The 22,617-nt window shown below is 42.8% G+C and overlaps 2 protein-coding genes across 3 annotated transcripts; one reads left to right on the forward strand and one right to left on the reverse strand.

Moving 5' to 3' along the window:
* The first annotated feature begins 1,721 nt into the window (after positions 1-1,721).
* On the forward strand, positions 1,722-15,450 carry ptpn22 (protein tyrosine phosphatase non-receptor type 22). Its single transcript, XM_061842235.1, has 22 exons — positions 1,722-2,357; positions 4,678-4,786; positions 5,937-6,013; positions 6,122-6,217; positions 6,683-6,721; positions 6,810-6,881; positions 6,969-7,028; positions 7,244-7,386; positions 9,679-9,745; positions 9,851-9,928; positions 10,039-10,125; positions 10,211-10,655; positions 11,601-11,678; positions 12,193-12,273; positions 12,370-12,441; positions 12,635-12,756; positions 12,843-12,873; positions 12,947-13,003; positions 13,156-13,208; positions 13,325-13,355; positions 13,463-13,531; positions 15,078-15,450. Exons 1-22 carry the CDS (start codon positions 2,277-2,279, stop codon positions 15,137-15,139), a joined length of 2,010 nt encoding a protein of 669 aa, XP_061698219.1. The 5' UTR covers positions 1,722-2,276; the 3' UTR covers positions 15,140-15,450.
* A 173-nt stretch (positions 15,451-15,623) lies between these two features.
* LOC133512501 (lysine-specific demethylase 9) lies at positions 15,624-21,744 on the reverse strand. Of its 2 annotated transcripts, XM_061842224.1 has the most exons (8): positions 21,160-21,744; positions 18,931-19,556; positions 18,333-18,470; positions 17,913-18,055; positions 17,585-17,752; positions 17,378-17,486; positions 16,975-17,297; positions 15,624-16,862 (listed from the first exon to the last, which is right to left on the reverse strand). In XM_061842224.1, the coding sequence occupies exons 1-7, from the start codon at positions 21,704-21,706 to the stop codon at positions 16,980-16,982; spliced, it is 2,049 nt and encodes a 682-aa protein (XP_061698208.1). In that variant the 5' UTR covers positions 21,707-21,744; the 3' UTR covers positions 15,624-16,862; positions 16,975-16,979. The 2 variants fall into 2 exon arrangements, with proteins under 2 accessions (XP_061698208.1, XP_061698199.1); XM_061842215.1 differs by having other exon boundaries at positions 15,624-17,297.
* Between the last annotated feature and the right edge of the window lie 873 nt (positions 21,745-22,617).

Genomic DNA, 22,617 nt, shown 5'->3' on the forward strand with positions numbered 1-22,617 from the left:
CGTCATAGAGTGCAGTGTATACAACATGAGAAAATATCTCCGATAAACATCTTAACCAAATCGGTTACTTTAAGAAAAATGTGTTTGCTGGCCTCAGTCTGGGGGCCTGGTCCTGCTTTTTGGGTGGGGCCCTGGGGGCCATGCTGCTGTATCCCTATGGTCATAGCTCCCTCTCGCCCGGGGTGTGTGGGGTCCCTGTCTGACTTCGTGCCTTTGATAGTCATCGGTGCCTCCTGCCTTGTATGGGCCGACCTGCTGTGCCCTGTTCTAGTCGGTGTGTGGGAGTCAGTAGCGGGGGCGGGGGGTGGGATGTCTCTGTGGTCTTCCAGCCGATCGGGCCTTGTAGGCGTCTAGTCTCTTCATATACTCGGCGCATTTTTATAATTCACACTACATATTTCGCACAGTGGGCACATTGACATCTCATTCAGGTTTCGTGGGGTGCTGGCACAGGTCTCCCGTCTGGTCAGCCCCGATCTCAGTCCTGCCAGTCCTCCACCCGTTAGAGGGGGAGGGCAGGATTTTCTGGGTCTTTGGCCTGCTCTCTGCCCTGTCTTGCCTTTTTCTCAATGCAGCACATATATCATTGTCACACATCCTTTGGGGAGCTCGTTGGCCTTGGGGAGGGTCACAGGGCAATGATGACCTGTTGCTCTTATAGAAATCCACATTTGTTGTGACTTCAAATCCAGATACAAGTTTTTCACGGATAGTTTCTGAAACTGTCCTTGCATACTATATGTGATATAGTCAAAACTGTAGTTATTAGGTTGAGTATGAGCGTGTAAGAATAGAATATCAGGAGAATAGCAAACATTCAGCCAGCATCTCCCCCAAATTGACCCTCGGCACGTCATCATCATTTACAAATTTTTTTACAGTTTCTTTGTTTCCACGTGCGTCACGATGTAATGAACAACCACGGGCTGGGTTTTAACAAGCATTATGATCTGCATTATGACCCTGCAGTCTTTACCAATCAGCTCATGTTCTCTCAGAATTCTTGTGAACTATAAAACAACCTGGCCATCGTCAGTGGCCGATAAGCACACTTTAACCCTGCTTGTTAACTACAGTATTTAGGGTTGGACCTAAGACAACTGGATTTCATTTGGGAATTTTCGAATGCATATCAATGGTGATGAGTAATATGAAAATGACATGTGAGTGTGTCATGTTTTTATGAGCCTTGCGATTGGCTGGCGACCAGTTCCAGCTGTAGTCCACCTCTTGCCCGAAGTAAGCTGGGATAGGCGCCAGCACCCCCGCGACCCTTGTGAGCATAAGTGTCACAGAAGATGAATGGATGGATGTAAGTTTTTGATAATTCACAAAACTGTCTCACCAATGTCTCAAACACCGCGACCCTCACGTAAGTTAAACACTAAGAAATCAAAATGTCAGAATGGCTTTGATAATTTTGCTTACTTTGTTCAGCAAAAATTTGTGATTAATCAAAAGCAATAAATAATAATTCATTCAAAACTTTAATAATTAAAAATGAATCATTATTTTGCACGACCATTGAAATGTTGAATTGCTACAGTGTCCAGAGATTCATCCATCCATTTTCTTGGCCACTTATCCTCACAAGGGTTGCGGGGCGTGCTGGAGCCTATCCCAGCTGTCAACGGGCAGGAGGCAGGGTACATACTGAACTGGTTGCCAGCCAATCGCAGAGCACATCGAGACAAATAGCCGCACTCACAATCACACCAATTTAGAGTGTCCAATTAATGTTTTTGGGATGTGGGAGGAAACCGGAGTGTGCGGAGAAAACCCCCACAGGCACAGGGGAGATCATGCAAACTCCACACAGGCGGGTCCGGGATTGAAGCCGGGACATCAGAACTGTGAGACCAACACTTTCCAGCTGATCCACCTTGCCGCCTTCTTTGAGATATCGTAGACAAATAGCAGATTTGTTGGCACTTCTAGGGAATAAAAAGCTATGACAACTGTCTGACGTGTTTTCATTCAGGATCTACTGAATACATTCCAACCCTCACACCGCTGCACTCATCTTGTGTGCCCTGAATAGGGTCTCTTTGTAATACTGACTGCGCCGAGTGACTTTAGGACCCAGTAAAATATACCCACAGAAACGGTGAACTTCCTTGTTCTCTCACCCTAGTTCCTCGATGTGAAAATTGCAATAAAGAAGTGCAGCAGTGACAGCAGGTCTTGCGAGACCCTTAGCGACCCTGTAGTGTCAGACATGTGGATCAGCGTCCTGACATGAAAGGTGACCTGTTCTGGACAGAGAGCAGAAAGTCATGGAGCAGCAGCAGGCCTGCATTGTGAGGAACCTACTGGAGAAATTGGAAAGGCAAGACAGTGAGGGCAAAGAATTTGCGGTGAGTCAGGTTTTGCAGTACATTGCGGTATTTCATTTCATCTTACTGCAAATTTGTTAGTGACAACCATTTTTCTGAAGACAGGGTAAAATGAGGGGGAAGAGCTAACTAACTATTAACTAACTATTGGATTAAAAACACTGCTTCCTCTTCATGCTGTTGAGACGTGAATGGAAGACCACTAAAATATTTGCTTTTGGTAACAGATTGGCAATGTGTAGGCGTCTCCTAAGGCTATAGTTGGACTTTTTTCCTGGTGGTCACAGTGGCCCCATTTTAGGCCACCATGTACAAAATGGGATAGCGGTGAAACAGTCGGGATGACCGATGGTGACAGGCCGTTATTGCCGTGGATGCTCGGGAAGATGCTTAGCTCAAAACATTTACCCCGGCAGTCACAATGCGGATGAGAAACCGAGTCGGCGCTAGTAAAACGGGGTGAACGCAACTAAACCAGACATGGAGTTTAGATATCAAAAGAAAGCATCCAATGATCCGCAGACATGGCAACGAGTCACATGCCAGAGGCAAAAGATGGCACTGTGCTGTCATGCCACCACATCCCTCGATCACGCCAGAGGAAATGAGCTAAATTTGCATCGCTTCCCTTTCACATATAAGCACTCTGTGGTGTTGATGAAAGAGATGAGAAAATACAAGTTCAGTTACAGACTGGCTGCAAGTGGGAGAAGAGGCCAACAGCGTTTTAGCAATCACTGCAAACACGGTCCAGTGATATGATAAACCTTTCAGAAGGTAGAATGCGTGTGGAAGTCCTTGTTTTATAGTAAATGAGTCACTGTTTCTGATCATGAGCGGATGATTCATCGCCTCCGCAGTCCACAATTTTGCGATGTTCCTAGCACAAGAAGAGAAGAGGCAAGTATGAATGACCAGCAAGTGGCAATGATTAGTAAGGGGGAAGTTAGAAAGGCACTGAACAGAATGAAAAATGGAAAGACAGTTGGTCCCGATGACATACCAGTGGAGGTATGAAAGCAATTTGGAGAGGTGGCTGTGGAGTTTTTGACCAACTTATTCAAGAATGCTAGTGGGAGAGAAGATGCCAGAAGAATGGAGGAAAAGTGTGCTAGTCCCCATATTTAAGAACAAAGGCGATGTTCAGAGCTGTGGAAATTATAGAGGAATAAAGATAATGAGTCACACAATGAAGTTATGGGAAAGAGTAGTGGAGGCTAGACTCAGGACAGAAGTATTTGGGAGCAACAGTATGGTTTCTTTCCTAGAAAGAGTACCACAGATGCATTATTTGCCTTGAGGATGCTCGTGGAAAAGTACAGAGAAGGTCAGAAGGAGCTACATTGTGTCTTTGTAGACCTCGAGACAGCCTATGATAGAGTACCGAGATAGGAACTGTGGTACTCCATGCGCAAGTCTGGTGTGCTGGAGAAATATGTTAGAATAGTACAGGACATGTATGAGAGCAGCAGAACAGCAGTGAGATGTACTGTAGGTGTGTCACAGGAATTTGAGGTGGAAGTGGGACTGCATCAGGGATCAGCTCTGAGCCCCTTCCTGTTTGCAGTGGTAATGGATTGGCTGACAGATGAGATTAGACTGGAATCCCTTTGGACTATGATGTTCGCAGATGATATTTTGATCTGCAGTGAAAGCACGGAGAAGGCGGAGGAACAATTAGAAAGATTGAGGCATGCACTGGAAAGGACAAGAATGAAGATTAGCCGAAGTAAAACTGAATATATGAGAGGGGTGGAGGGGGGGGGAGTGAGGCTCCAGGGAGAAGAGATAGCGAGGGTGGACGACTTCAAATACCTGGGGTCAACAATACAGAACAATGGAGAGTGTGGTAAGGAAGTGAAGAAACGAGTCCAAGCCGGGTGGAACAGTTGGTGGAAAATGTTTGGTGTTCTATGTGACAGAAGAGTCTCCGCTAGGATGAAGGGCAAAGTTTACAAAACAGTGGTGAGGCCGGCCATGATGTACGGATTAGAGACGGTGGCACTGAAGAAACAACAGGAAGCAGAAATGAAGATGTTGAGGTTTTTGCTTGGAGTGAACATAACCCCTAACGAGACAACCTGAAAGGAAAGAAAAAGAAGATGTTTGATCATTGATCTGGATTTGGTGTGCCCATTCGATGTGGAAACAATTGTACTTACTTTATTTTTGCTGTTTGCATTCGAGTAAACTGTTTTCTTCGAACAAACCACCTGTATCATGGATTACTTTTGTTTCCCCTTTTTTTGTGCAAGTAAAGAAGGGACGATGTGTTAAGATTAGCCCGATTAGGAAACTACAGTCGTTGTTCTTTCTTTCCTGCTTTATTTGTTTTTGACAGAGGTTGAGAAACCAATCAAAAAAGTACCGCGATGACAAGACCTACCCCAGTCAAGCAGCAGAAACTCAGGAAAACATCAAGAAGAACAGATACAAGGACATACTTCCATGTAAGCTTCACTCAATGTGGATATACAGTGAATACTCAGTTCTCGAACATCCTTGTTCTCGGACAAATCTGATTTCGAATGAAAATTTCAAGATTTTTTTTTACTTCTGATTTCAAATGAAAATCCAGTAGTTGAACGCCCCAGAAAAAAAACGGAAATAACAGAACGCGCGCGGCCCGACAAGCTAGCCCACCCATGACGTGCTTGTGTATAACGCAGCCTCTGTACACAGAAGTGTCCCCCGGTCGCACCATTTACTGGCTGTTTTTTTCTTCCTATTCTGGACTATTAACCCCCAATCATGGCTCCAAAGAAGTGATACTAGATGAGTTCTTTGGGAAACGAAAAGAACTTCCAGGGGGTAAGTCACCCCCACTGAAGAGATTTAATAGTTGATAGTTTTGCATTTCCTCTTTTCTTGTGAACTTTAATAATGCTCTGTTCCATTAGAATTTCTGCATTTTTGTTTCGTTTCAAAGATTTCGTTAACTCGAGTTCTGAGTTCGTGTTTATATATTATATATATATATATATATATTTTTTTTTTTAATTTTTGTTAATAAAAAAAATTTACAAGGCTGGGGCCCGAGTCGCTACAGATATGGCAATGCACTCCCAGCCTAGCCTACTCTACTACTAAACCATACATTTTAAGCAAAAAAACAAATATATTTCTTCAATTTTTTCATTACATAAAGTATTTCAAGTATACATGTATTTCTATTATGCATTTTTTTATCAGGAAAAGCTAGTAAATGCTTTAAAAACCCATTTATTTTAGGCTTGGAACGCATTATTCTTTTTCCATTAATTGTAATGGGAAATATCGATTTGGATTTCGAACAAATCACTTCGCGAACCGCCTTCTTGAAGGGATTGCCGTCGAGAGCTGAGGTTATACTGTATGAAAAATGATGGAATTGATGGAATAATTCAGTGTTTTACGTCACTCAGAACAAAATTAAAATGTTGTCTACAGTTATGAGTTGTATCTTGATTTTTTTACATATCCTTGACAAAAGATCAATTGTAAGTGACCAAAGTCACAATAGTTTAACATAAATGGATCCATTGTAAGGGGAAAAGTCAACAGAGCTGCCCTCCGTTGTCTGTTTTGCCTGATGTTGTTGTTGAATAACGTCTCTCGTAGTCGACCACAGCAGAGTCAAGCTCACGTTTACGACCTCTAAAGATGACACCGACTACATTAATGCCAGTTTCATCCAGGTAAACAGTCATCGGTGTCAGCATAAAAGGAACGCTTTCGTGTTTCACATTCATTGCAAATAAAGGTGCAGGCAGTCGAGACGTGACTCGGCCGTGTTATGTGTGCAGGGAGTGACGGGTGCCAAGGCTTACATTGCAACTCAGGGTCCGCTACATCACACAGTGCTGGACTTCTTGAGGATGCTGTGGGAATATGACATCAAAGTAGGAGTCATCTATTGTCACCTGATTTGTTTTATCTTGCATGAAGTAAATCACCATCAAAAGTGTTTCCAAGTTTTCCCTTCGACCTAATTTACCTCTGCTGAGTGCAAAGCTCTTTTTTTTTCCGCTGCAGCAATACCTGATGGCTCTGATGGCTCACTGCCACATTCGGCTCCAATTCAAGTGGAATGTGCTAATGCAGTCCAGTTTGCACTTTAATCTGCTTCCTCATCACTATGGGAGAGGCCTTCTAGAAACTTTTTGGGAAATCACTTTTGTAGTATTTGCTAATGAATTAACTGACTCCCCGACTGACTAGCGAATGATGATTAAAACCCATATTTGTTTGGGAGGAGGTAATAATCACAATAATGATAAAAACAAAACAAAAAAATGCTTGCTTTCGAAACTCCACCAATGCAAGCATTCTCATGTATTTTTCGTTTCTGTTTTTAATTTCTTTAGGTGATAGTAATGGCCTGCCGAGAATTTGAGATGGGAAAGGTACAAAAAATAAAATGAAAAAAAAATCCCAATGATATGAATGTTTTAAAATCTTTTTTTTGTGGTTACTATTTTTTTGTTGTTTTAGAAAAAGTGCGAGCGTTATTGGCCACATAAGGAGGAGCAGTCCTTTGTCTGTGGGCCCTTCATCATCTACTGTGTGAGTATTCTGACAGGACCAGTCACCAGAAAAAAAGGGAAGAGTAAAAAAAATGGAGTGCCATATCTAGTTTTTTTTTCCATATAGGATGGTGAAGAAGACAAAGGAGCCTATCTGACAAGAACATTAAGATTGACATGTGACAATGTAAGTGATGATTGTCCCTTCACGTACAATTATAACAACAAAATACAAGATAATCGCAAGCGTTCTACAAACACTAGGTGTCTCCTCATCATCCTCCATATTGTTGTTTTTTATTCTTTGGTAAATTAAGACGATGTGATTTTTTTTCTCATTGCTGATATGCTCTGAAAAATATAGCTTACTGTGTTCTTGTCTTGTGCGTTAACTTTCTCCAGTGTCAGCGAACGTTGAAGCAGCTGCACTATGTTAAGTGGCCGGACCACGGAGTACCAGATTTTATTCCCTCCATTTTGGACATGTTGGAGGAGATGCGTAGCTATCAGCCCGACGATGACATCCCGCTGTGCATCCACTGCAGGTCAGCTTTTTACACTCTTAAAACAACATCATCTTCAAGTGATGTGTTAAAAAAAAATCCTCAGCAAGCAAGCATCTCTTGGGGAGTTTATTGTCAGTTTCAGACAGTTTTGTTGTGTTAATCTAGATGAGGCCGAAAGTGCTGATCACATTGACCGTTTCCCATTTTACCAGACTTAACAGCATAATGCATTTGTTTAATGAAGCTTTCCAAATGCAGTATTCCAAAAGACAAACAGACTGCATCAGAAAAAAAAAAAACATCAGTCTTTACAAAGATAATCATTTTCAGTTTTCATTTGATGGGTGAATATCCAAATTAATTTCACAGGGTTTATTGCTGTCATGGTTCGCAATGGAGCGGGGTGACTGATTGAGCTCCATGAGAATGATTTAACGTATTGGAAACAGCGATCTTTATGTAGCATTCCTGTTCGACACCACTGCAGACTATCACCACAATAACAAACCGAAAACCAAACATTTAAGACAAAAGAAAAAGAAATAATAATACGCCTCTCATTGTGCCAGTCTAATCCAAACATTATTATCTTTTCTCTTATTAAACAATGCAAGTGCTCATCTTATAATGCATCTCTTGTCTCAGATGTGAAGACCCTCCTATTTCTTAAAACAGGAAACCAACAACCCACTTGGTTTCCACTCAGGTTTTTTCCTGCGTGATCACAGTTTGAAGTCTACATGAGTCTTTACACAAGTTAACTGTTGTGACAAGGAAATTGCATCATTATTTATTTTGGCAACGAGAAAATACGTGCCCTCCTTTGTTTTATTGATGTGTTATTTAATAAAAATAACAATAAACATAATCAGCAAAATCCTCTCCATAAAACAGGAAAATGAATCTTCTATTATAGCTCAAAAGAGATTATATATTTTCAATTTGATAGAGTTTCACTGTCCAATACCTGACAAAATGCTCATAGGTAGTCCTTCCTCTGATAAACCCGAGAAGAAACTATACAAGCCCGAATTTATGACAGCTAAACCATCCATCCATCCATTTTCTTACCCGCTTATCCTCACAAGGGTCACGGGGAGTTCTGGAGCCTATCCCAGCTGTCAACGGGCAGGAGGTGGGGTACACGCTGAACCGGTTGCCAGCCAATCGGATGGCACATGGAGACAAACAGTCGCACTCACAATCACACCTTGGGGCAATTTAGAGTGTCCAATTAATGTTGCATGTTTTTTGGGATGTGGGAGGAAACCAGTGTCACGTCCCATCGGAAACGAGAGTAAGACCCAAATGCAGGAACTCGGAAGACGCAAGGTAGTTCAAGAAGAGACACGTTTATTGTATGCCGAGGTTGGGGATCGAGCAGGCAGTCCGGTGCAGCAGCGGTAGTTGTGACGTCGGGCGACGAGAACAGATGAGCGGGCAAGCAGGAGTCGGAACACGGGGAAACAATCAACGCAGGCAGAAGTGTCAAGGAGTCAGGCTTACAAGGTTGGTCAGAGAACGGACAGAGGTCGGTACACACAGGTTCAGTCAGGAGTACGAGAGTGCTGGAACGGGGCATGAAGCTCAACGAACTGGCGGAGGACCAGTCGTCACCGGGTCCTATATATACGGGGGATGATCAGGCCGCATGAGGCACAGGTGTGTGCCTCCCAATCAGCGCAGCCGCACAGCTCGTGCTGAAGCGGCAGGATCATGACAACCGGAGTGCCTGGGGAAAATCCACGCAGGCAGAAGGAGGAGGCCACACAGGCGAGGCCAGGATTTGAACCCTGGTCCTCAGAACTGTGAGGCTCACACTGTAACTAGTCGTTCCACCGTGCCGCCAAAAAGAAACATCCTATTAAAAACAACAACAACAACATTTACATTAATAATACCTATATTTTATAGCAAAATACGAAAATTTAGTCTTGGGAGCACATTCACGTTAAGCACCTCTCCCTTCCTCAATAATCACATATGATACATGTACATGATACATATTTGACAACTTCATTTTTGTAGTCGTACAACACCTGCGCCACCCTCATACATTCTGTTGTACGGTACATAATCTGAGAATTCTAAATACAACACAGTTTTGCCTCTTCAACATTATAAAGACCAGGAATATATGCCATATGCCGCTAAATACTGTAACAGTCATATCGACAAAGAATCTTAATAAAAAAAAAAAGGGTTCCAGAAAATATATCACAGCCTGGAAATGGCACACACTGTAATTAAACATTATTTAATAAAAATGTTATACTCGGTACAGAGTCACATTTTTTATTAAAGTCCGACCCGCGGCTGCTTTGCTTTCAGTGCAGGATGTGGTCGAACTGGTGTCCTTTGTGTCATCGATTATACTTGGAACCTTCTCAAGAAAGGGGTGAGAAATGTCTCCCAGCTCTGTTTTTTTTTTTTTTTTTTCTTGAAACAATAAAGATGAAAATGGGTGAAATCAAGCTTTTTCTTTGCCTGGTTTCTTTTTTAGATGATCACTTCAGATTTCAATGTATCTGACTTAGTTTATACCATGAGAACTCAAAGGCCATCTGTGGTTCAAACTAAGGTAGCGTTCATATTTTTTCTTTCATCTGGATTAATACAGTATCTATCGTGCATGTTGTTGTTTTTTTTTTTTTTATCTTCGTGCATATTTCTTTTGTTGTTTCAATTTAGGAACAGTATGAATTAGTCTACAGGATCATCAGGTTACTCTTTGAGCGATACTTGCTCTCCACGGATGAACAGAGCGATAAAAAAGAGGTGATCAATTAATGACGCAACCTTCACGGGAACTAAATGATTCCAGCAGGATTTCTGACTTGCATTCTCTTGTCAAATAAACAAGGTAACAATGGGAATGCCTACGAGGGAGCAAGATGTTGGAAGTGAGGACCCTCAAGTCCAGAGCACCTGCGATGAGGAAATCAACAACACCCCGCAGACACAGACAATGGTGCCTTTCGCTTCAGAGAGCGCTCACCATGATCAACCACGCTTACTTCTTGGAGCTCCAACTACCCACCAGGGGGGACATGAAACGTCACCTAAAGGGGTCCACACTGGACAAGAAGTGATTGCACCGGAGAGCATGGAAAACAACTGCGACTGTCAAGCGTCACCTAACGCAGCGGCCGCCATCTGTCTGATGGTGGAGGACCCCTACTTTTACGTCCCTCCGTTTGGCAATGCAACAACTACAAACAAGCGCTGGACCGTTGGTCCAATCTTCAGTCAGGCCTCATTGCCTCTGAATGACCACACACCGAGGTCGCACTCTACTTTCGACACAGGTTAGTGCTGAAGTTCTTTGTTTCGTCTCGCATGACGTGATTAGACTACATTGTGGCGACAATCCACTGCGTCTCCACACTTTCAACTGCCCTAATGATCCTCACGATCCTCAACCCAGTTCCAAGATTGTGACAATTATAGTCCCACGGCAAATATATCATAAATTGCTGTAACCACATTTATTTTCAGTGATAGATGACATCTTTACAGACTCAATTTCTTCCATCCTCTTCCTCCTGGCAGGAAGAAGAACAACCACCAGGCAAACACAAGCGTTTCCAATTCAATGTTCCCTAACCTTTATGTTTAATTATTAATGACAATTGTAAAAATAAAAAAAGAAACCTATTCAAGGAAAGGGAAATTTATTTATATAACACAATTCATTCACACGGTAACTTAATGTGCTTTACATGAGAAAAAGCATTTAAAAGAAACCGTGAAAAGATATTTATAAAGAAAATGGAATTGCTCTAAAATGCTCACTTGCAAACTTGAGGGGGAAAAATGTTTTTTTTTTTTCAAGATAGATTTAAAAAGAGGCACTTAAAGCTGCAAAGTCAATTTTTGGATTTCTATGGTGCGTAACAGCTAATAGCTCATTGGACTATGTGCGTCACTCTGAATCTGTAGATCTTACAGCAGTGTTCTGAATGAGCTGCAGCTGTTTAATGCTCCTTTTGGGGGAGTCCAGTCAGAAGACCATTACAATAGTCAAGTCCACTTGAGATAACAGCTTGGATGAGTTTCTCCTGGTCTGCTTGGATCATGCAAGCCCTCGTGTTGTATATGTTCTTCAGCTGGTAGACGGCTATTTTAGTGATTGATTTGATGACTGCTAAAAGTCAGATCTGAATCTATCAGGACACCAAGGGATATGATTCATGTTGTCCCGCTTTCAACAGATTTAGGTGTAGCATCTGATGCACTTTTTGTTTCAATAGGAGCTCGTATTGATGTAGATACACCTCCTCCTCTGCCTGAACGAACCCCAGAATCCTATCAACTCGCTCTTGACCTGGGTTGGTATCAGAAAGTCAAACATCTCTACCCATCCATTCATACAGGCATACATATATATATATATATATATATATATATATATATATATATATATATATACAGTAGATACATTTTTATACCAGTTATTCTGAAAATTCTCCCAGGGAAGCTGGGGCCATATTCGAATTAACTTTGGGTGAGACGGTGGGCACACCCTGCAGTGACCACAAGTGAATCACGGGACTGACACAGTGACTGGCGACCATTCACACTCATACTGTATTCACTCTTAGTACTGTATTCACTTAGACTTCAATTAATACATCGTGTAACGTGGAGAAAACTGCCACAAGCACAGAGAGAACATGCAAACACCACACAGAAAGGCAAGAACTGAGACAACCTGGCACCGAGAAGCCTTTCATTCATTCCTCTTTTCTATCAAGCATCACAGAATCATGGAATCAGTATGGCTTTGTGTATTATCATACCTACTGTACCCGCTTTTGAGATATGTTCTGGTGCTGTCTTCAGAACACTCCGATTCCTCAGACAGGCGAACTGTCATCATTCCATCAAACGCGATTGCTGAGGATGTGGAGGGTGACCCGGGGGGTAAGATACAGAATTATCTTATGAAGATAGTATAACACAAGAGAGAGAGATCACAAATGATTAAAATTAACCCACTTGTCTCCTGTATATCCCTAGAGAGTCCCACTACGCCTCCCCCGTCACTTCCAGATAGAACGCCAGAATCATATGGGTTGGCTCTTCAACAAGGTGTCGTTAATAATACTACATACAGATTGTTGTCTTTTGAACAAATCTATAAAATAACTTTGTACAAGTATACACTGACCAGCCAGTGTAGAATTGTACTGCTCTTCTATTGGATGTTAACATATTGTTCAAGTGGTCTTAATGTTGTGGCTGGTGAGTGTATTTAATAATACACTTCTCGTGCTCAATGCAGCACCTGTTGCCAGTCAGCAAGAGGCCACACCAGGAGCAAATCTAAACAGAATTGGGACTTCCTCAGAGTGGTCAGGTACTTCAAAGCTGGCGCAAGAAACAAAACCATGGGTGAGGAGTAAGGTAAGTGTAATAATGTATCCATGCCTTTCAATCAGTATCTTACATCGAGACACACTACTGTGAACATATTACTCTTTTTCTTGCAGAGTCTGAGAGGAAAAATGACAGGTGTCACAGGTCAGATTGTTGTAAAGGTCTGTGAATACCCGTGAAGACAAAGTTTTTAAATAAAGCTATGTTTCTCCTGCAGTGCCATTGACTCCAGTGTGGCTCTCAACCACACCCCCTGTTGCTGCGGGAGGAAGCGGTGAGTAACAACGGGCACCAGGAAACCTACAGCAGTTGTCATGCACAAAGGATAGAAACCGGAAATGTAACACCGTCGGTGTTATCAGTTCTGTTTCGTGCTTATTGTACAAGTATTAAGGCATGATGTTGACCAAAAGGCCTCTATCCCAGATGGTGAGACGTCAAAAGAAAAAAAGAACGAGAAGGGCCCGTCTTGTAAAAAGGTATCCCAGCATTCATTCACACGCACACAGAAAAAAACAACCTCTTGGTAAAACATAAATGGTGCTCAATTGTAGCTTGATTATTATTATTATTATTATTATTATTTGCTCTTCAGGGTCTGAGGTTTTTCAGAGACAAGCAGAAAAGTGAGTCATTCTAATTCATTTCCTTATTTTATAAAACACACAAAAAAGATTTGTGCCCAAACTGAAATATCTCGAAATAATACAAATAACCCCCAACATGTTCTCAGCAAAGCCAGCGGCTGCAGGTCTGCTGCCATCATCTCCAAAGGGAGTCCTCACATCATTGCTCCAATTTGGTAATCTTCCCATCCACTTCTTCTTCTTTTCCTTTCGGCTTCTCCCGTTAGGGGTCGCCACAGCGTGCCATCTTTTTCCATTTAAGCCTATCTCCTGCATCTTCCTCTCTAACCACAACTGTCCTCATGTCCTCCCTCACAACATTCATCAACCTTTTCTTTGTTCTTCCTCTCGCTCTTTTGCCTGGCAGCTCCATCTTCAGCACCCTTCTACCAATATACTCATCTTCATTTCTGCCACCTCCAGTTCTGCTTCCTGTTATCTCTTCGGTGCCACCGTCTCTAATCCGTACATCATGTCCGGCCTCACCGCTGTTTTATATACTTTGCCCTTCATCCTAGTGGAGAATCTTCTGTCACATAGAACACCAGACATTTTCCACCAACTGTTCCACCCGGCTTGGACCCGTTTCTTCACTTCCTGACCACACTCTCCATTGCTCTGTATTGTTGACCCCAAGTATTTGAAGTCATCCACCCTCGCTATCTCTTCTCCCTGGACCTTCACTCTTCCCCCACCGACCCTCATGCACATATATTCTGTTTTATTTCGGCTAGTCTTCATTCCTCTCCTTTCCAGTGCGTGCCTCCATCTTTCTAATTGTTCCTCCGCCTGCTCCGTGCTTTCACTGCAGATTACAATATCTTCTGCGAATATCATAGTCCAAAGGGATTCCAGTCTAACCTCATCTGTCAGCCCATCCATGACCACTGCAAACAGGAAGGGGCTCAGAGCTGATCCCTGATGCAGTCCCACCTCCACCTTAAATTCTCTGTCACACCTAAGGCACACCTCACCATTGTTCTGCTGCCGTCATACATGTCTTGGACTATTCAACATATTTCTCTGCCACACCAGACTTACGCATGCAGTACCACAGTTCCTCTCTTGGTACTCTGTCATAGGCTTTCTCTAGATCCACAAAGACACAATGTAGCTCCTTCTGACCTTCTCTGTACTTTTCCACAAGGGAAATTGTGCATCTGTGGTACACTTTCTTGGGATGAAACCATACTGTTGCTTGCAGATACTAACTTCTGTCCTGAATCTAGCCTCCACTACTCTTTCCCATAACTTCATTGTGCGGCTCATCAAGTTTATTCCTCTGTAATTCCCACAGCTTTGAACATCGCCTTTGTGGGAACTAGTACACTTTTCCTCCATTTTTCAGGCAACTTTTCGCCCGCTAGTATGCTGTTAAATAAGTTGGTCAAAAACTCCGCAGCCATCTCTCCAAATTGCTTCCATACCTCTATCGATATGTCATCAGGACCAACTGCCTTTCCATTTTTCATCCTTTGTAGTGCCTTTCTAACTTTCCCTTTACTAATCATTGCCACTTCCTGGTCCTTCACACTTGCCTCTACTACTCTTCCTTCTCTCTCATTTTCTTCATACATCAACTTCTTGAAGTATTCTTTCTCTCTATTTGGCACACTGCTGGCACCAGTCAACACATTTCCATCTCTATCCTTAATCACCCTTATCATATCCATCCGTTTGATCCATTCTTAATGCGAGAATGTCTTGCTTTGCTTTCCATAGGATTTGGGAATAGGATAGGAAAGCCAAAAGGACCGAGGAATTATCCACAAAACTGGTTCTAAAATGATGCCCTTCAATAGTGCTGATGCGTGCTGTCGCTATCGGTCACTCAGAGCCTCCTGGTGGACGTTTGCTGAAGTTCACATTTTCATCTGAAAAGGATCGAGATGTTTCCTGATAATAACTTGTTGCGAATTTATTATGGATTTGTTGTTGTTGTTTTTTTTTTTGTCAGTGCTCCACCACCAGCAATTCATCCGCGGGGCCAGTTTTCCTTTCTTTCTTTCTTTGTTTTCTTTTTAAATGTTAATTTAACTTGATTCCGATTGCATTTTGGCACATCAAATATCTTCAATAAAACTTCGGAGACTGTTGGTGTGAATTTGTAAGGTACTTAAACAACCACTAACAAAGACTATCCACAATAATATCCCAATGTTTTGAAAAGCCAGACAAATGGAAATGGCCCGTGAACTCCAATCTCCTCGTGTGATGATTTTACAGGATTATCACGTTATGACTCATTATCACCTTGGAGGAAACAAACACAATGGGAAAAAATCCAAACATTGAAGCTACAGTAGATCTGTGCATCGAGTAAAATAAAAACATTCTCCCTCCTACTGAGTCTAAGTTGGCACAAGTACAAATTCATAGTCATTGGCTATAACGGTACATACATTTTTCATTAATTTATTTCGAACTATAAAAGACAATAAATAACAGATCAAATATCAGTACAGTTTAAAAAGTATAAAACGGCAAGTATAAATTACATTGAGTACTAGTCTATAATAAATAACCACGTATCTATCCATCTCAAAGTTCTTTTGAATATTCATTATTCAACATTATCTGACGTCTGTCAGTCAGATGGCTTCGGAGATTGCGCGAACCTACTTCCCATCCATATTCCGTACATCTTATTCAGGAACTGGAACCAATCCCAGTATAATTTGGGCGAAAACTAACTACGCCCTGGACAAGTCGCTACTCAATAACAGAGTACATATACAGCAGACGTTCACACTGTTACTGCATGGGAGTTGAACTCACGCTGCCTGCATGGAAATCAGGTGAATTAACTACTACAATATAATAATTTCCGGCCTATAAGCCGCAACTTTTTTCACACGCTTTCAACCCCGCAGCCTATGCGGTGATGCGGCTAATCTGTGCATTTTTTTCTCACGGCCACAAGGGGGGCACGCGACCGGAAAAGGTAAGAGTGACACCGGTGGAATATATGTGCCGAGGAAGTGATTTTTACCGGTATGTTTTTTTTAAACGCCCCTGTTAGTGCTGTGGTAGCCTGTTGCTGCTGTGTTACTGCCGTGTCTCAGTGATTTTTACCAGTATGTTTTTTTTTTAACTGTTAGCCCTGTTAGTCCCGCGCTAATGTTAGCGCCGTGCTAGCACGCTGCTGCTGTGTTACTGCCACATCTCACTGATTTAGGTATGTTTTTAATCGGCCCTGCGAGTGCTGTCCAACCGTGTTGCTGCTGTGTAGCTGCCGCAGCATTTTTTTTTTTTTTTACTGTTATGTTTCTTTTTTTTTTTTTTTTTACCAGCCCAGTTCATGCTCCGGTGTTGTTGCTATGTTAAGCTAAGGTATTAAAACTTTGAAAACTCTGCGTACCTTCTTTCTTTGTAAATATCTTGCGTTTCAACGTGGGTTTCAATGTGCACACTTGCGGCTTTTACACAGGTGCAGCTTATGTATGTACCAACCAAATGGCATTTCCTTTCCAAATGTACCGGGTGAGGCTTATAATCAGGTGCGCTCTGTAGGCGGAAAATTACGGTGATCAGTGACTTCATGGAGCAATCCTGAAGCAACAAATCAGAGAATAGATTGTAGGTTCATTTATAAATGTAAAGTAAACCATGTAACTACCAGAATCAAGTGAAATTTCTCGAGCTGGCGCTCAACCCAGCTGACTTTAGGCAAGAGTGGTGGGTAGAGGAGACATGGCCTGAAAGGGGGTTAACATTGCTGGGTCTCAGCTCCTCTTCTGAGTCCTCGCCTCGCTCTCCCTTGTGGTAATGTATGAGGCGGATGTGCCAGGCCAGGCTGCAGACCGCTGACACCGTCTTGAACTGGTGGATGACGTTCCTTGGGATGAAGTAAATGTCGTTGTCACACAGCTGGGAGCGAATGTAGCGGATGCCTTCTCTTCTCAATTGGTTGAGCTTGGCATCATCCAGCCACTGTCCACACTGTACAAACATTCACTATGATGAAAGTAACAGTAACATCACGCTGGTGAATCCATCACGAGTCTGTCTTGACAACTTACCTGAGATACTGGAGGCTCGCAAAGATCCAGCTGCAGTTGTTTCACAACTCTATGAAAGTCACCCGCGTGGAAACATACGACATCTTTGGTTACACGAGGTTGATTATTCCTGGGGGGAGAGTTTTAATGAAATGACTTATCCATCCTCAGCAAATGGTCTACACGTGATCAAGCATGATGGTTTTATTCTCAACCGAAGGCTCCCACCGTTCTCCAAAGTGCACGGCCTTCAGCACCCCCACAGCAGCCGTGCTTTGCCAGTCAGAACTCTGACCCACGTGGTCAGCATGGGCCTTGGTGCGGTCCTCAAACAGAACCTCTCTGGGCTCGCTCGCTCTTGGCAGGTAGTTGAGATTTTTTATCTCATTCATGGACCTTCATGAAAAGAATGCACCGGCCAAAAGAAAATGATTTCAATCTTATATTATGTACACGGCATACTCAGTTTCACAGAGAATAAATCATCTGGAAAGGATTACTCCCCACACCACCATGCAAAATTGCTATAAACCACTATTAAAATCAGGACTGTTACCTGCGACGTTTCAAAGTTGAATTGGGCCCATCCGCCGTCGGCACCATTTGTTCCCCAGGTCGCACCCACATAATGGGCCCATCGTCGCTCTGAGAGCGACAGTCCAACTTCAGACTGGAGAGGCTTCCCCAAGGAAGGGTCATCTACACAAGTCAGAAATCATGTCTTGGTTCATGAATATGATTTTAAAATCTTCACATAAGATGATGAATAATCTGACCAAAATCTAGAGTATGCATGCATTTTAGTCTTAAAAGTAAAATGACGCCTTTATTGACAAATATCAGATTGATAAATTCTGGGTGTGTTTAAACAAGAACACTTATGAGTGACTCTAATATAAATTATTTCCGTCCAATGTAGATCAACATTTTGATATTCTGAAGTCAATGATATTTGCGACAAAAAAAAAAGGTGAACCTTCAGAAATGGCGATTCCTCCAACATGTCTAGGAATTGTGGGAAATAGTCTCCCACTTCCTCATCCACGGCTCCCACCAGGCTGATCTGCCTCATGGGTCCGGCCCGGTAAGTTCCGGAACTGTACGTGCGGTTCACCTGAGGAAGAATTTGATGTGACTTCCTCCGTCTCCATACGAAAGATGATTCTGCAAGCGTTCTCTCACGTCACTCCCATTAGCTTTATGACTTGGGTCAACTTTGCACCCAAATATTCAAACTCAGTAGACTGACATGGAGAAACAGTATCTACAATGTCGATAATGGATCAACTTTGTGACAAGGAACATCAACTAGTCCTACCATTGACGTCAGCTAGGTCCAGAATCCTGGGCCACATATCCTTTCAAAACTACAGACTATGTTAGGAATCAGTATTTGAAGATTCGTTAGAGCGTTAGTTAAACTTGTGCAGCATATTTGGTAACCGAGTCAACAGTAGTTGAAACTGGGATTTTCAGGGTAACCCCAACCACCATCCACCACAGATGTGAAGCGAGCGACTCATTTAATTCCTGATCACTGAATTTGCCCAGAACTGTTTAAGATTTGAACATACCTGAAAGTAAAAGTTCTCAATTGTTGTCGTTTCAATGTCTTTCTTGCCCAGGATCTCCATTTTGACCGGTGTATTGGGAAAGTTACAGGCAAAGTAGTCGAGGAAGTCGGGCAGGTAGGCGGCCGCACTATGCACCACTGCCAAGGCGTAAGAGGCCGCACCCTTGTGTTTCTCGGCAAAAGCCAACTGGAGAAATTCCTGGGAAAAGCACTCCAGCTGAGATGGACTGAGAGAGACCAGCTCGTCGGCGTAGGCGTGCAGGACCGACGCACCGCCATTGGCTTGCCTTTCCTCGTGCATAAAGCGACCATAGGAGCTGCCCGTTCGCAGGAAGGACCTGCGGATGTGTTGGTCTTGATGAGACAGAAAGGGGGCGAGAGAATGGAGGTCAAGATGCCTGAGGTTTGGAGCCTCTCTGCTAGGCTGGCAATGATGTTCTTGCTTGATGCTGCCACACGCAGCCGGATCTTGCGGACCCAGTCCCGATTGCGAACACATCGTTTGAACAGCTTTGTTGCTCATCTTCTTGGCGCTGCGCTCCTTTTCACGGTGCTTCTTCTTTTCCTTCTTTCGGATGTATTCCTCCAGTGTCAGAGATGCCCTATTCACTTTGTGGGACCTGGACCCTGCCCAGACAGAAACAGTTTGAAGTCAACAGAAATGATAGACAAGAAAACGCATTCAGCAGGAAAAATGGCCAAAATACAAATGAATCGTTTTGATCTGGCTTGTTTATCACAATAGCTCTCCACACTGCACTGAGCCACCTGGAACGCCAAGGGAACTACATTAGGATGCTTTTCAGAGATCTTAATTCAGCCTTTAATACCATCATCCCAGGCATTTTAGTTGATAAACTTTCCCTCCTTGGAAGATTTCATTTCATCTGCTGCTGGATAAAACAAGTCTGTCAGACTTGGCCCACACCTCTCTTCCTCAATCACCCTCAGCACCGGGTCCCCACCAAGGCTGTGTACTGAGCCCTCTGCTATACTCTCTGTACACATATGACTGCATACCAGCCCATCCCAGGAACTCCATTATCAAGGTTGCTGATGATACCACCGTGATCGGGCTCATCACAAAAGGAGATGCGTCTGCCTACAGAGACGAGATTGGAAAATTGTCAAAGTTGTGTTCTACAAACAACCTTACACTGAACACCACAAAGATGAAGGAAATCATCATGGACTTCTGGGAGTGCGGCCTCGACCCGGTCCCACTGTTCATCAATGGGGAGTGTGTGGAGAGGGTCCACTCCTTCAAATTTCTGGGAGTCTGCATCACTGACAAACTTACCTGGACTCTAAATACCACTGCGGTGGTGAAAAAGGCCCAGCAGCGACTCCACTTCCTGAGAGTGCTCAGGAAGAACAACTTGGAAGCTAAGCTGCTGCAGGCCTTCGCCAGAACCACCGTGGAGAGCATCCTCACCATACTGCATCACAGTGTGGTATGCTGGATGCACAACAGCGGAAAGGAAGGCTCTACAAAGAGTGGTCAACGGTGCTGGGCTGCTCTCTGCCCTCCCGAGAGGACATTGCCGACTCCTCGTATCACAGCAGAGCCGCTAATATTCTAAAGGACTCTTCACGTTCTGGTCATCGCCTGTTTAACCTGCTGCCCTCTGGCAGGCGGTACAGTTCGCACAAAACACAGACAACCAGATCCAAGGACAGCTTTTTCCCCAGAGCCGTCAACTCCTTGAACTCAAACCACTGAACATTACTGAACTGTGATAGACTATTATACAACTGCACTTTTGTGCATTTATTTATTTAGCACTGACTCTGCCTTGATGTTTTATCTGTTGATTTTATCAAAGATGTTCTTCTATTTTTATTCTATTTTATTGCACCTTGTGGAGAAGCACTCATCATTTCGTTGTATGCACAGCATATAATGATGTTAAAGGCTTTTGACTTGATTCAAACTAAAGAAAGGAACAGCTTTGAACCTTTGCTACATTCAACCCAACTACATTTAAACGAGGCGACGCCAGTTCAGTGATTCTTGTTGATACATATCAAATACATGCAAACTTTAACACTTAAAATAATCAAAACCCTGAATTAATATTCATCCACGTCCTTGATATGTGCATGCAAATGGGACTGATATTTCCAAACAAAAACAGAAAAAAATTGAGAACGAGCAAACATTTTTCCGCGGCACTGTGTACAAAAAAAAAAGTCCCCAAGACTTGGTTAACGTGTTCCAAATTCTCACCCGTGTTCTTTACACGAGCGAGCCTCATGTTCGTGTATGCATTTTCCTTCTTGAGTTTCATCTTCAAGAGAACGTCCCTCGTTGGATCTTTGGACTCGGGTTTTTTGGGAGGCGGAAAAGTGAAGAGATGAGTTGGTTCGGAAGACAAGCGTCCTTGCTTGGGAAGATGCTCATGCAGCTTCCTCGGCGCAGCAGCAGCAGCACCAGCATGAGGAGGGAGAGGAGGAGGACGCGGATTCTTCTTGGTGAAATTGTGAGGATGATGATGATGAGGAGGAGGAGGAGAATGATGATGATGACGATGGCTGCCAGACAGGACACGCTCACCCGCGCTCAAGTTGTGAGGATGACGATGGTACTCGTGAGGATGAGGAGGACGGAGCTTCACTTTCTTCTCGTGTTCCTTTCCTCGGCTATGATCGACTTGTGACAATTCTTTCTTCTTCATCTTCTTCTTCCCTCTCTTCGCTTTGCACAATAGAGCGAAAATGTCCCTCGTCTTATTTCCTCCGAACGTGAGCCGCGACGAGTCCGCCGTGGCTGCCATATTTAAATCACGTATCGCGCACGTCCGCGTGCGTTGTGGTCCAGACGCGCACAGTTTGCTTTCCTTTGCGCATGCGTGGTACGCCCGGCTTCAATTTATTGTACTGGAGAGTGTTGCCGCCGAAAAGCATCATGGGAGAAACATTTTTTTTTTTTTGGACTGCCTGCGTGCGCCCGCTCACGTTCAACCTTCTGAAGAGATGACGTCATTTGAGTGAGGCAGCACCCCCCCACCGGCCCCCTGAACAATCAACCACGTAATTATAATTACATCAATTAATAATAATAATAACAATAATGAATAAATAGTGCTTTTGGCGTTTATGGAAAAAAATCAAGAAACAAGACTATATAGTTAATATAGTATATAGTTCAGTGATTTCCAACCTTTATAGAGCCAAGGCACCTATTTTACAATAGAAAAATCCCAAACAAAAGTAAATGTCACCAAAAATGGATCAATTAATTACTGTATGTACTTCCTCCCATCTAATAAATAGATGAATAAAAGATACATTCTTTTTTGGAATAAATGTATTTTTTTTTAGCAATTACATAAAACTGGATAACTTCCCACGGCACACTAAGGTACCCCGGCACACTGTTTGTGAATCACTGATATAGTTTACTACATAGTTATTCAGTGTACAGTAAGACATACATTATTACCATTTGCTCATGTCATTTGAACGTATTAAAATGTGTGAAAAAAGAACTTTTAAAAAGGAATGGATGAAAACAAATATTTTTGATATATTATATATATAATATATATATATATATATATATTAGTAGGAGAAACATCCTCGTACTATTAGGGCTAGGTAATCATATTTACCATTTACCATTTATTATTACATTTTGTCTTGACTTTCTTAGGGCTAACACTTACTATAAAACTTAAAATTCTGT

Source organism: Syngnathoides biaculeatus, chromosome 2 (assembly GCF_019802595.1).
Source record: "Syngnathoides biaculeatus isolate LvHL_M chromosome 2, ASM1980259v1, whole genome shotgun sequence".
In the NCBI taxonomy this organism is placed as follows: Eukaryota; Metazoa; Chordata; class Actinopteri; order Syngnathiformes; family Syngnathidae; genus Syngnathoides; species Syngnathoides biaculeatus.

Coding starts and splice junctions, on each gene's coding strand:
- LOC133512501 (XM_061842224.1), bottom strand. CDS start 21,706: ATGGCAGCCACGGCGGACTCGTCGCGGCTCACGTTCGGAGGAAATAAG. Junction 18,471..18,930: donor TTGAGAACTTTTACTTTCAG/GTATGTTCAAAT, acceptor ATTCTTCCTCAG/GTGAACCGCACGTACAGTTC. Junction 17,298..17,377: donor GCGAGCCTCCAGTATCTCAG/GTAAGTTGTCAA, acceptor ATGTTTGTACAG/TGTGGACAGTGGCTGGATGA.
- ptpn22 (XM_061842235.1), top strand. CDS start 2,277: ATGGAGCAGCAGCAGGCCTGCATTGTGAGGAACCTACTGGAGAAATTG. Junction 9,929..10,038: donor CATCTGTGGTTCAAACTAAG/GTAGCGTTCATA, acceptor GTTTCAATTTAG/GAACAGTATGAATTAGTCTA. Junction 13,532..15,077: donor CACATCATTGCTCCAATTTG/GTAATCTTCCCA, acceptor TGCTTTCCATAG/GATTTGGGAATAGGATAGGA.